The sequence below is a fragment of the Meles meles genome, chromosome 7 (genome assembly GCF_922984935.1).
Source record: "Meles meles chromosome 7, mMelMel3.1 paternal haplotype, whole genome shotgun sequence".
Taxonomy (NCBI): domain Eukaryota; kingdom Metazoa; phylum Chordata; class Mammalia; order Carnivora; family Mustelidae; genus Meles; species Meles meles.
This window is the reverse complement of record NC_060072.1, coordinates 87,201,959-87,216,019: the sequence shown is the minus strand read 5'-3', so window position 1 is coordinate 87,216,019 and position 14,061 is coordinate 87,201,959. Positions and strand designations below refer to the sequence as shown.

Genomic DNA, 14,061 nt, shown 5'->3' with positions numbered 1-14,061 from the left:
CTTTGAAATTCATAGGGTTCCTGGGAAACAAGCAAGGTAGATACTATTTACACTCCATTCACAAAAGAAGAAACAGAGGCAGACAGAGAGAGAGAGAGAGAGAGAGAGAGAGAGAGAATATGGGCGAGGGGGAGGGACCTGCTCAAGGTAATCAGGTTGGTAATTGGCAGAACCAGGGTTCCAAGCCTGACAGCCCTCCTGGTCCAGAGTCGCCCCTCCCCACCGCCCCTCCCCACCTCCCCACCCTCGGTCCACCCCCTAGCCCTGTCACTCAGCCATCTCCCACCAGGGGCCCAGAAAGCAGCTCAGGCAAGCTGTGTGGACACTCACAAGGACTGGTTACCCAGGACTGTGTAAGCAGATCCTGGTGACCCTCCTGTCACCCATTTAAGCCCCAAGGGTTCAGATTTTCAGGCTTCCAGCTCATCAGCCTAGACTGATTTGGGTTATTAAAGACACTGGTTTAGATATTAAGACAAACCCAAAGCAGATATCTCGGGTCAGGGTGAGCAGGGGGTAGATGGAATGCAGGGTGCTGCAAAGAATTTTAGTTTACGTTTCCAGAGCATTAACTTCGTGCCAAGCGGGAGGAGTGGGACTGGGGGCACTGACCAAGTCCTTCAGTCTGACCTGATTTATGGCGCCCTTTCCGCCCAGAAGCAAGTAAATGTTCAGGCATAGGGTCTCCCACTCTCCTCCCTCTTCCACCTCACCTAGTCTCTCAGGTCTTCCTGCCAGACTTGGCCTATAGGCCCCCTAACAATAAGAGACTCCTTGCCTCCTCCTTCCATGCCTCTCCTCCCCCACTATACATTTATGTGGGGGTGGGGACCCACATCTAGGAGATGGGACAGATGGGGTTGGAGAGGAGCTGAGAAGTGAGCAGGGGTACTGGGAGGTCAGGGAGCACAGTAAGCCCCTTTCCTCTTCCATCCCCCCAACTCTTAAGTCATTGGGTCATGGTGGGGAGTCACAGGGAGGGAAAGGTCGAGGGAGCCCGGTTCAAAGACAGCTCAAAGCCATTATCAAGAAGAAGAAACTCAGGAGGCTGCATTTTGGAGCTGCCGTGGGAGGCCTGTGGGAGTATTATCTACAAAAGGAACTAGGAGAGAGAGAAGGGAAGAGCAAAGCAAGGGAAAAACCGCTCAAGACACAAAAGATAGAAGAAGCACCCCGCCCCCCAAAGCGCAGGCGGAGTCAGTCACTGTGTGCAGGGGTGAGAGCAGGTGGCTGTCGAGGAACAGAGCCCAGGGGCCCTCCCGTCTCCTCCCCTCTTCCCACTCTCTCCCTCCTTCCTGGAGGTCCCCAGGTCTGTTTCCAGCCCCGCTTTCTCAGCCTGTGGCTCTGCTTCCAAGCCTGTGTTGAGCGGTGGGAAAATCTCAGGTTTCCAAGTCAGACAAGTTGGATTTGAATTGTAGCTCTGCCACAGGTCTGATGACCTTGGTCGGGGAAAGGAGTGAGGTGGGTGTGAATCTCCTAGAGCATCAGTTCCTTCATTTGTGAATTGATCTCTCTTCAAAGGACTGTTGAGATGAGCTTAGTAGGTGGTTGGGATTGTTATCAAAGTCCCCCTAAGTGCTTGTCCTGGCCGTGGGGGCTGGGAACGCAGAAATGAGCTCAGGAGGAAGCCTTTCGGAAGGTTCCCCAACTCCCCCAAAACAAACATTTGAGGGAAATTTTTGAGGCCTCCAGTACTTGGCCACTCCTTGGTTATCTCATTCTAGGTGATTCCTTTTCTGTTTGTGGAGGATCCCAACTAGTGTGAATAAACCATAATACATTTTCAAAGGAGGGAATCCTGGAAGATGGATGGTTTTATGTACAGATGTGGAAAATGCTGTGCATCATATGGCTAGTAAGCGGAGAAACCAGGCCTGAATGGAGATTTGACTAGGCTGACAGTTTGTTATGCTGCCATCTTGCTGGAATGCTTTCTCCTATCCTTTGGTAAACAGCCTATTCAAAGGGGACAGCACGGCCCTTTTGATGAGTATGCAGATAGTGACTTGTCCTGAGTGCCCACTGTGCTCAGCAGCCCACCCCAAACTATGGGGAGGTACTGCGGGGCACCGCTGCCTCCCCACCCCCATGGGGAGGGGACTCTCCCGGGGTCTGGCCTGTGGCAGGCAAGGGAGTGAGTCTGAGCGATCTCAATGTCAATCTGCGTGTTCTAGCAACACCAGAAAACGGATTTGTTTGAAAGTAAGGTATAGAGAAAGCCTAACTGGGTTAAGTTGAAGAGAGACATAAAAAGGAGACCTGACTTTTTCCTTGAGGAATCAGAGTGGGTGGTATTTGTTCCTGCTGTTTTGACGGCAGTGAAGGGGCGGGCGGGCTGGGGAACAGTTGTGCTGGTGGTAGTGATGGTGGGTGGGTTTCCTTACCCAGGAACATCTTCACATAGCGTCTCCCCCTGGGTGAGGAGCAGGGCAGGTAACAAAGCAGCCTCGGCACCTGGACGGAAGGAACGTTCATTCCTCTTCCCTGGGCACACTGCTGTGCAGCTCTTCACCCAGGTCAGCCCCATCAGCCTCTGGCCTGCCCCCTGCCCCTCACCCCCGAGAGCTCAGAAATGGGGGGTGACCGTGGGCTTCTCAGACAGTGTGTCAGACAGACAAGAGAGGTCCAGAGCGCACCATGCTGGGGAGATAGGCACGCAGGAGAAAAACTACAGAAGGGACAGGATAATGAAGTCATTCATTTTTTAACCTTTTTTCCTTTTTTAACAGGTCTGTCTGGCTGGAGATAGGGGTAGTCTTTCAGACACTTTTGAACAGGGCAAGAGAGAGAGAAGCAAAGAAGTACTGGTGAGTAAATGTTCAGTTTGTCACTGGTTATCTCAGACACCAGGGTACTGACCTGCAGCTCCTGGTTAGCTACCCCCCCCCCCCCCCCCCCCCCCGTCTGGGAAATAGTTGCCATTGGGTCCACTTACAGTTCAGGAAGAGGCTCACAGATGGGACGTAATTTGTGCAAGGGCAGTCGGTCACAGAGCTAGCAGGCTGGGAAGCCAGAATTAAAATCCAAGTAGGTGTCTCCAAAGTCCCGGGTCTTCCCACTCCGCTGGATAGCCACCAGACACGGTTTCCAAGAGTTTAAAGAAGAGCTAAGAGCTCTGTTTCCCTCCACCTGCAAAGTGGCTGAGGAAAGAGCTGGAACCATTTATCTTTGCCTCAGAACTCAACATGGTGCCCAGCACACAGTAGGTGCCTCATTGTCTGAAGGAAATCTGAAGGAAAGAATGTGCTCCTGTGGCTACCAGAAGTCGAATTTGACCGAGGAAATGGTTCTGGCTACGAGGATTTGCTCTGGTACTCCAAACCGGCCGAAACAGTGACGAAACAGCTTCTTGGTGGGTGACCTCTGGTTATGTGGTGATTTGACCAACTATTTCTTCCACGAAGGGTGCTACCTTGACCTTGTGGATCTAATCCCCACCAGGTGGGACAAGAAGGTGGGTTGAACTGTATGCATCAGGCAAGCCAGATCCTCATTTCGTTAGGTGAGGTGGCAGAATTTCCAGGGGGCAACATAACATTACTTCACTGATGTCCAAAAGTACAGGTTCGTTCCCGGACTGGAGATGACTGCTGGCTGGTTTCTCCAGGTCACGCCCAACCCAAAAGAGCTTGTTTTTGCTTTTCCTCATACATGCTTTGAACGCTCATGACTGTACCCTGGCTGGGGATTCTGAAATAGGAAGTCACTATATCTATAAGCCACCGAACAAAGGCCTGGCCATTCCTTGGTGTAGTCCTACTGTAAGCGCAGGTCCCAGCCCTCAGCGTAGTCTGTCCTCCGCTGTCCTCACACCAGACCGGGGCGGGGGCGGAGGTTGTTGGTTCGTTCATGCAACGCTACTACCTCCTAGCATTTTATTCATTGTGTCAGTTCCCCCAACTAGGGTATCAGCCCCTTGAAGGTCTGTAGTTCACTTACCTTCACCTCTCTTAGCTTCCAGCTTAGCAACAGTACAAAGCACCCCCAAATGTTGTTGCTCAAGAGTGTGAATCCATGTATCTTTAAGAGGGCTTTTTCTCTTTTCTTTCTTAAAGATTTTTTTTTTTTAAGATTTTTATTTATTTATTTGACAGACAGAGATCACAAGTAGGCAGAGAGGCAGGTAGAGAAAGAGAGGAGGAAGCAGGCTCCCCGCTGAGCAGAGAGTCCAATGCGGGGCTCGATCCCAGGACACTGGGATCATGACCTGAACCGAAGGCAGATGCTTTAACCCACTGAGCCACCCAGGCACTCCTCTTTTTTAAAGATTTTAAAAAATTTATTTGACAGAGAGAGACACAGCGGAGAGGGAACACAAGCAGGGGGAGTGGGAGAGGGAGAAGGAGGCTTCCCGTGGAGCAGGGAGTCCAATGCGGGGCTCGATCCCAGGACCCTGAGATCATGATTTGAGCAGAAGGCAGATGCTTAACCGACTGAGCCACTTAAGCACCCCTAAGAGGGCTCTTTTAATCACTCTATGGCCCAGCAATCCTATCCTAGGGAACCTGCCCTGAAGATATACGCTCACAAGTAAAAATTATATATGTATTACAAGATGTTAATTTCAGCAATACTTATAACAAAAAACTGAAAACCATCATTAGCATTAGGGACTGGTTAATTACGTTAAGTTTATATAGTGTGATATTATGCAGCCATAGAAAGAACAAGGTATACTTAGGCATATTGACATGGAAAGAGATCTAAGTTGTATACTTTTTTTTTTTTTTAAAGATTTACTTACTTGAGGGAGAGAGGGAGAGAGTGGGGGGAGGTGCCGAGGGAGAGAATCCCCAAGCAGACTCCCCGCTGAGGAGCCCAAAGCGGGCCTGACCCCACGACCCATGAGATCATGACCTGACCTGCACTGAAACCGAGTCAGAGGAGGCCCAACCAACTTAGCCATGCAGGCCCCACAACCCTGAGATCGAGAGTCACATGCTCTACTGACTGAGCCAGGCCGGCACCCCTCTTCAAAGTGGTTTTGACAAACATGTGGCCTCCCATTTGCCTAGGAGGCTAAATACAGTCTCGCCTGGATACAGGGATAGACCTCATAATCCTTCAAGGTCACTTCAGTCTCTGGATTTTCTATCAAGTATAGGGGAGCAGTTAATCAGAAAAGGAGAGCTCCTCCTTGACCCCCAGCAGGCTGGTGGTGGTGTTGGACAAATGCCTCAAAATGATCAGCCCTTTAGAAAATGGCTTCCCAGTATTCCTTGACTACTGTTTTCTTTACTGAAAGACACACACACACACACGCTTGCTCTCTCTTTCTCTCTCCCTCAATCTGTTCATCCAACCTGAACCCCGGCAGCCGAGCTGCAGCCGAAGAGCCAAGGGAAGCCCCAAGGCGGCTAAGTTCTGCACCACTGCCGCTCATGGTCCGGGACTGCAGACTCCGGAGGAGAAAGCTCTGCTGTCATTCGATCACAGATGCTGGGGGCGGTGTAGGGTGGAGGGGCCTGGCCCCTGAGCCACCTGCTACACGCAGGTGCTCAATTACACTGTCACATTCACCATGCCTGTCAAGGGACAGGCAGCAGAGGGGAGGGCTTGCCCGGGAGAGCTGCTGGCAGCTGTGGTTTTTCTCAATTGGTGAGCTCCCTTTGGAAAGTCAGCGCTCCCTGTACTACGAATCCGCTCCCACGAGGAACAGCTGCATTTGCTCATGCTGGCCTTCCTGTTTTCCCTGGGTGCCGCTTGGCGGACAGATGACTTAGGAATCAGCTACCCTCATTTAAGTCCCGAACAAGCTGCCCGACTGACTCCCACCCATGAGGCCCAAAGAAAACCGGATAATGAAATGAAGGCATTTGCTGCCGTGAAACAAAGGTGGGAACATTCACGCAGTTGTTTTTATTTATTCAACTATAAAGACCGCGGCAATTTTTTGATGGGTAACACCTTAGATCAACACTAATTATATTGCTATAAATGTGGTTGAGGATCAGAAGAGGATTCGGGGAAAAAAGGGAGAATAACAACAACAGAAGTCTTCAAACATTGAAACAAAGAAATACTTTTTTTCCCTTTAATTAAAAGCTACTCTCCTGTAGGCTTCCCTAGACTGGTCTGCAGTCTAAAGAGATAGGAAAACAAGGCTCTGGGCATTCTGAAGTGACCGCAGGTTAAGCTACGATGCCAAGCGGGAGACTGAAACCCTGATCTGGGGGTCTATCTCAGGCACGCTCTGGGAGCACAGGCAGATTCTCAAATGTTCTCTAGTGTTCCTTCCTTTTCACCAATTCAGTATCCCCTTCTCTGGCTAATTCAGTGCTGGACACAACCCTCTCCCTGCCTTTCCTGGTTATAGTGTGGTGTAGGGGGCACCTGATAGCAATGTGCAGCTTCTGCTGAGCCTGGAGAAGGAGCCGGACTAGCTCTGACCCACCTCCTCCTCCTCCTGAGAGCCTGAACGGGAGGGAGGTGCTGAGGAAGGCCTCTTGGGCGATTGAAAGGTCTGGTGCACCAGGAAGGGCACTGCTGAACCTGGGGAAACCTGGGCATCAGTGGCCTGTGAGTTCAAGTGGAAATGACCAATCAGAATCAATCCATATCATTGGGAAAGGTCAAGGGAAAAAAACAGCTTCCCCTCCAAAAATAGTAGAGGGGAAACGAGGAGAGAAGAAACCAAAAATATTTAGAATGGCATAAAAAGTGATATGCGTAAACTTCTTTTTGTTATCACATCTAACTATAAGTTTCCTAATAAGTCCAGTTACCAAGTTGAATTGTGTGGGATAGAGGAGAGAGGCCAACCAGAACTGCCCTCAAGAGTTCACAGCCCCAAGCTGAGAGGTCCTAGGTTTGCGCTGGGGGAGCCCCTTCTTGAATGAGGGCTTGGGGGGGCTGGGCTCCATGCTGGCTCCAGTTCCATTGGTCCCTGCAGAGGGGGCCTGGCCCCGTTCGCTAACGTTTCCTGATGCCTGGGATGTAGCGCTCTGGTACCTGGAACCAGATGAATACCAGGAACTATTTCTGTAACGACCCACACTGTCATGTCGCCCTTGGTTCATGGCATCAGTGGACTTTTGGCCTTGTGGCCTGTAGCCTTGTCCTCCTCGTCTGTTCCCCGGCAATACCTGAGGATAAAAGAATACAATGTTCAAAGCACTGTGGCATTATGGCACCCTGTTCCAGTTCAGCTTACAGGAATATTCTGAAAGCCTAAATTGTGGTATCCCACGCTCGGGACTCTGTTATCTCTCAAGACTCCCAGAATTGTGTCAGCCGATCCACCTAGCGCCTATCCCAGAATTAAGAAGTCCTTCACTTCTTCTGCCCCACCTTCCACCCCTAGGCTCTCCACTGGAGAGGAGTTCACTTTTCTTTAGCTAGGCACAAGAAGAAAGCTAAGAGGGAAGAAAGAACATTCTCTGGGCTGTTCCAACCCTCAACTGGGCAAGCATCTTATCGTGTGGCTGAACTCTGTGGATCACAAGCCATTTGTAAAGATAATGAACATCTGGAAAAATAAAATAAAAGTCATTGTAATCTGCTTTGCTATGTATCATCAGCCATAGATTAAATCCTGCCGCTGTGACATTCAGGCCATCTTTTACGTTACAACCCAGAAGGCTTGTGGCACGGGGTTTTATTTTCGTCCTCCTCTTCCAACATAATCCCAGTTCTGCACAGCACTGTCTTGGATGGCTCTGGTGTATATTCTTCAAACCAGGGAAAGAAACTACCGATCATGCTTCAGCTTCCTGGTGCTGGCCCCCCATGCCACCAGGTTCATGCTGTCTCCCTAAGCTACTCCACACAGGGGCTTCTAGAAAGCTGCTGCAGGCACCCTCCGCTGAGCCTGCCACTACGCTGTGCCTCCACCTCGAGATGGGGGCACGGCTCCCCGGTGACTAATTACCAGGCAATCCTACCTACAAAAGCTAGGACAGCCGCCAACTTCAGAAAGTCAGCCGTCTTGGCAACAGGAGATCTAAGCTAGCTGATAGTTTGGAACAGACATACCAAATGCTTTCTCTGGAACTAACTGGGGCTGGAGGGATTCAAAATAGGTGTGGAATGGGCATCAGGAGAGGAAGGTAATGGACTGAGCTGTCAGCATTCGAACGGCGGCAATCTGGTAACTTTTCTCCGTCACTGGCTCCGCGGGGCTGCTGGGTTACCTCTCGATGAGGCTGGTAGGGCCGGCCGCCGGAGCTGACTGGGGCTGCGGGAGTCTCTCCTGGTGCGGAGTTTTTCTTGTTAGCGCTCGTCGGGCTGGAAGCAGAGGCACAGGTGGAAGAGGAAGCAGTGGAGGCATCACATGGGCCACTCAAGGACACCGATGTCACTGAGCTACACCGGGATCTGGTTGAATAGCTGTTCTTTGGGTGGGACACTGAACGGAAACATGAGAAGTATGTCGTCATATGACGGAAGAGCATGATGGGTAAGGCTTTCCCTATTTCACTGTTTCACAACAAGCAACTTAAGATAAAGAACTGTCCACCTGAGCAGTTGTAAAGGTAAGCTTATAAAATTGGTAAGAGGAAGCAAAATGTCCCTTCTGCTCTCTTCTTCCATTCCTTCCAAATCCCCATTGCTTTGGGTTGTTTTTGGTTTTGTTTTTTTCCAAGTTTTTATTTAAATTCCAGTTAGTGAATCCCCACTGCTTTGTAAAGGAACTCGCAGAGACAGGAGAACAGTGTAAGAGCGGAGTAATCGTTCCCCCACCAACTAATGACTTCTCAGCATTTCCTACTAAACTCCTGGCTACGGCTCCAGCAGCTGACTAAGCCTAGGAACAATAGTATGGGCCATATGTTCAGTTTCCTATGCAGGAACATTCTCAAGTACTGACTTCACAAAGAAAGAAAAAAGGTAAATAGAAAGCTAAATCCTTTTTTAAAAAAATTTGTATGATGCAAGATATAATCAAGATTAGTTAAACATGAACAGAACTAGTCTTTATAACAAAAATGTATCTTCCCAAGGTTCCTTCTACAAAAATAACCCCAAATTCAAAATACCAACGTATCTGAGATATATAAACATTTTCACTTCAAATTTTATCAGAATTCAATGACTTAAAACTACCACTTACATTTTTTTGTCTTGGTTTTAAGCCCGGACTGATACTGAGTTCACAATCACGGCTCTAGGTTCAACCTTTCACTTCACACTGACTCAGAAGGAACGAAGGAGCTGAGCTCAGTGTTTGACTGATGTGTGCCTATAAGCTCTCAAGTTAGGGGAGGGCTCCCCGTCCCCTTACAGCCATTATTCAAGCACCTATTATCTCCATTTGGGAGAGGAGTGAAACGATGCCTTAGAGGTTTATGTAAAGACAATGATTCAAATTTGGTCTGACTCCAGAGCCCCAAAACACTGCAAATTTAGGGAGCTGGAAAACACCCATCTTCTGAGTCAAAGACTCTGCATCTGGTGATTTCAGAATTACTTTTCCCAAAAACAAGCAAACAAAAACACAAGAGGCACTAAAGACGAATCAGTGGAGAAGCCACAACTTCAGTCTCTATGAATAGGGTCTCCCCATCACCATTGCCAGCGCCCAGAATCCCATACGCTCTTACCTTGCCCAAATGACTCAATGTCCTTCTTTAGGGTCTCTACATCACAGGTGAACCGAGCTACTCGTCCCAGATCCTCATCATATTTGCGCTCACTGACAAAGTGCTGGAGAAAGGACAAAGGAAAGCCTCCAGGTGAGACAAGCGGAAATCACAGCTTGCCATATAGAGATGAAACAGAACTATTTCCCGCTGCCTTCTTTTTACTGCTTCAAATTTTTGCAAAATGGCCATCATGTTACCTATGCCGGGTGACTGATGAAATCCAGTCAATTTCTTAAGGCCCAAAGAGAAATCTATTCTTTATGAAATGCTCTATGATGGCCAAATCCCATTAGGTATAATCAAGAGAAATAAATTGTAGAGCTAGAAGAAACAGTTCATAGTGGAAAGGGCCATCTTTTCACTGCTGGCTACTCTCCACACTGTTCCATTTTATACAGAAATGGAGACAGCAGAAATGCTCCTAAGTTACGACAGGGGTCCCGTCTAAATAGATGGCTTGGTGTTCTGTAATAGGAACTTCCTTAGGAAACCCACTTAAGCCCTTTATGAAGTAGGATTTGTTATAGTCCTCAAAATGGGGACAACTTCCTAAGATGGAAAATCACCCATGTGAAAAGACAACCCTGCAAATGAGAAGGGTTTGTGCTACAAGTAATTTAATCCTTTAAAGCAGACAAAGCTGAGAAGTAACCAAGCCCTTGGATCAAAACTAACCAGAGACTGTGCGACTAGAAACACGTCAGGAGTAAAGTGCTTCTGGGGTTACCCTTCAGTAAATAATCTCCAAAGTAGCCTGGGATCTTCCTCCCTCCCCCAGATGAAAAGGAAGCCAAAAAGACAAGTTAAGGGCCTAGATATAATTTACAAGAACTGAACTCCTCAGAGCAGCCCTCTAGCAGGTGGTCTAATTCAATTTTGGATAGTCAAGGGCTACAACCAAATGCATCAGAATCCTTGGGATGGATCTAGAAGCAATAGATGGGAAAGAAAACATCAAAATTCCCTCTGAGCCTTGAAGTCCTCAGGCTTCAGAGTACACTGTAGCTTAGAAAACACCATGAACCTCTGACATAAAGCCTTCAGACATGTAATATCAGTCGGAGAGTAATTTCTGAAACAAATTCTAGGGTTTGTTGAGCCAGAGACATAACAGGAATGACGGAAATAAAATGATCTGGAAATAAGACATTTAAATTGCACAGCACCCACTTCGGTACTCTGAAAACGTGGAGAGAAACAGATCCTTAGTCAGCCTGCAGAAATATTTCTAGCAGCTTTTTAACCACGTGGGAAGGAGAACAGATGAAGCCTGTGAGAGCCAGACTCTCATCTAATTCCAAAGGGGTTTCCGGCTTCTCCCAGATAGTTGAATGAGACTGACTGGCATCAACGTGAAGATGACTTTTTATAATTTTTAGTAATATAGTTCTAGTTCATCAGAAACGGTAATTTCATCTGGGTGTCATTTTGCTATTTTACCCCAACAGTGTCTAAGGGGGAAGGAGTGAAAGACTGGGTCAGGATGGTGACAAGGACACCTGGAAGGACTTAGAGGATGTTTACATTACAAAGACTGTGAAACAGCCTCTGCAGCAAGTCCTCCTTGTAAAGATGGTGGGAAATCTCCTGGGTTCCGAGCAGAGGCGAAGGGCTCAGGAGGAGGGATAGCCGATTCCCCTCGTTCCCACAGCTCACAGGTTATGAGCAATCATTTAGAATGCCAGTGTCTATGACTCCCCACGAACACCTCAACCTCTTGCAGGTTCCTACCCTTAGTCTCAGAAACACTGTTCTTTGTATAAGAATTTAAAATGTATGATTGCTGAACCTAGGTCATTGTTCTAAACAGATTACAATAAAAGCAACATCTCAAGCTGCTCACTTTGCTCTTATAAAATAAGAATTAACCAACCATTTAAATATTTACTGAATACCTACTATGTGCCAAGGCACTATGTTAGGCACTAGAGATGTGCCAGTTCCTGCCATTGTAAAGTTTGCCATTTGGCTGGGGAGACAGATAGATCAGTCAAATGAACACTAAATGGTAACTACACTAGGATGACACAAAGGGGATATGACAGGGAAGTCAGGAAGCACGAGTGGGTCATGAGTTATCTGTGTACTGGGAGTGGGTAGTGGGGTGTGTTTTGTACCGGTTGAAAAGCACATGCAGTAGTCCCCTAGCAGGAGGAAACAGAGTATGTTTGTGGGAAGGAGAAGCTAAGATGGCCAGAGTATAGAGAACAAGGCGGGGCGTGGTGTGAAATGAGATAGTGGCAGAGCCAGACCCTGTAGAGCTCACTGGCCACGTTAAGGATTACAGTCTCTATCCTAAAAGCAATGGAAGGTTTGAAGCAGGTTACTATGATGCAGGAGGGCTGGGGAAGGTGGGGGGCAGTGGCAAAGTGGAGGGGTGGAATCAGTTAAGAAGCCATGACAGAAGTCCAAATGAGAGATAACAGTGGCTTGACCATGACGGTGGGGGTGGAGATGAGGAGAAAAGGTCAGAGCTGAGATTTTGTAGGAGGTCAAATGCACAGCGTCTGTTGATAGATTTAATGTGGGAAAGGAGAAATGTCCTAAGGTTTTCAGCTTGGACATCTGGATAGATGACAGTACCCGTTTGCAGAGAAAGGGAACATGGAAGAGGGCCAGGTTTGAGAAGGGAAGATCTTGAGTTCAATAGATTAGATATGGCCATGAATTATGGAGATCTGCTGCTTCAGTCCCTGAGGGTAAGAAGAAAGGCAGAAAAGAGAAGGAAGTTTTACCTTGATATCAGCTCTGAGCTCAACCAATTGCTCCTCTGACATTCGAACAGCCACATCAGTCATCTTCTTTAGAAGTTCGGCTTTCTTTTGTCGGCTGAGCAAAATTTCCACTGTGGAGAAAAAGAGAGTAGGACTCTTATGTTCTGCTAAATAGGATAAAGAAGAATAGGAAATATGGGCCTTGCAGTATGTATTTGGACAGCCAAAGGCTTAGCTGCCCACCCATCCAGAAAATGAAAATACCAAAGGTCCAGTTTCCACCTTCTTGAGGGACTCTGAAGGCAGTTAAATGGTAAACACTTTTTATGAATCATAAAGACTCATAAATCATTTGTCATTTCTCTTTCTCTTCTTCCCAGTTGAAAAAATATTCTTTTTATCAAGAAACATATGAATTAAAACAGAAATGTGTACCCAGGGTAAAAAATTTCACTAGAATAAATGGGTGTAAGATGAAAAGTAAAAGCGTCCTTCCTACTTCTGACTTTGTAGTTCCCTCCCTAATAGAAAGCAGTGTTAACAATTTCTTGGCATCTTTCCAAAGGTATTCTGTGCACACGCAGCAAATCTCTCTCCCTTTCTCCCTTCTTCACGAATGGGAGTACACATACACATGACCCTCTCCTCTACCTTAGCTATTTTTACTTAACGCATCTCAAAGTTCATTCGCTATTAATACACTGGATCTCCATCCCTGGTTAGCCACACTGCAGTCTCCTCTGTGGCTACACTATCATTATTTTTTAAAAGATTTTATTTATTTATTTATTATTAAATATTACAGATATTTAAATATTGAAATATATACAGATATAATATTTAGATGTTAAATTATTACAGACAGAGATCACAAGTAGGCAGAGAGAGGAGGAAGCGGGCTCCCTGCTGAGCAGAGAGCCCGATGTGGGGCTCAATCCCAGGACCCTGGGATCATGACCCGAGCCACCCAGGCGCCCCTACACTATCATTATCCACCAAGTCCCCCGATGGTGGATATTTAGATTGTCTACAGCCTTGTAAGAAGTATATTCTTTGGCATGCTCCCGGATACAGAACTCAGATATGGCCATGGAAGATGAGAGACAAATATGGGGGAAAATCTCTCAGAGTAGAGAACCAGGGGCTACAGAGGACGTGAGCCAAAGAAATCCTCCAAGGAAGCAGAACTAGGGGCTGCCATATGAACCAAGGAACTTTCCCTATTAGAAGGGCAGGGGCTCTACTATTCCTGCCAAGATTGGATCACTGCTTTTCCAGGTGGGAATGTTCTACTATAATTATCCTCTTCTTTCTCTATCTGTATAACATTGGAGGAGGTGCATTTAACTTCTAACTTATGGGACCCCAGACCACAACATGCCATATCCAGACCAGCTGAAAGACGTGAAATTACCCAGTAGTCCTGGACTTTCAGCTGAATATACGAACTAAGTGAGTCTTTGGATGTGTTGCTATTGAGGATGAGGGGAGGGTGTTCCTATTTTTAAAAAAGAAGGATGTCAGGTAGCTGAGGGGTGGACTGTAGCAAAGACTGTTAGCCACTACATTCTCCTCTTCTTCCTACAGGAAGTCCGGTGTTTTGGGTACCAATTTGCTTAAGTAAAAATCTACCTTTCTTGGCTTTGCTACAGGTAAGACAGTCATGTTATCCCATGACTCGGTTATGCTATCACACCGTTTGGTCACTGAGCTCTAAGCGGAAGCCACAGGGCGGGGTTTACAGGACAGCTCTTTGAAGGAGT

General features: G+C 47.4%; 1 protein-coding gene across 2 annotated transcripts in view; it reads right to left on the bottom strand.

Annotated features, from left to right (window-relative positions):
• Positions 1-6,309: 6,309 nt before the first annotated feature.
• Positions 6,310-14,061, bottom strand: part of SPATS2 (spermatogenesis associated serine rich 2) — a 158,882-nt gene continuing 151,130 nt past the window's right edge. For both annotated transcript variants that reach the window (XM_046011141.1, XM_046011140.1), the window contains exons 10-13: positions 12,320-12,429; positions 9,543-9,645; positions 8,133-8,347; positions 6,310-7,085 (exon numbers count right to left, since the gene is read on the bottom strand). In XM_046011141.1, coding sequence (XP_045867097.1) covers positions 6,774-7,085; positions 8,133-8,347; positions 9,543-9,645; positions 12,320-12,429 — 740 coding nt within the window. In that variant the 3' untranslated portion in view covers positions 6,310-6,773. The remainder of the gene's footprint in view (positions 7,086-8,132; positions 8,348-9,542; positions 9,646-12,319; positions 12,430-14,061) is intronic.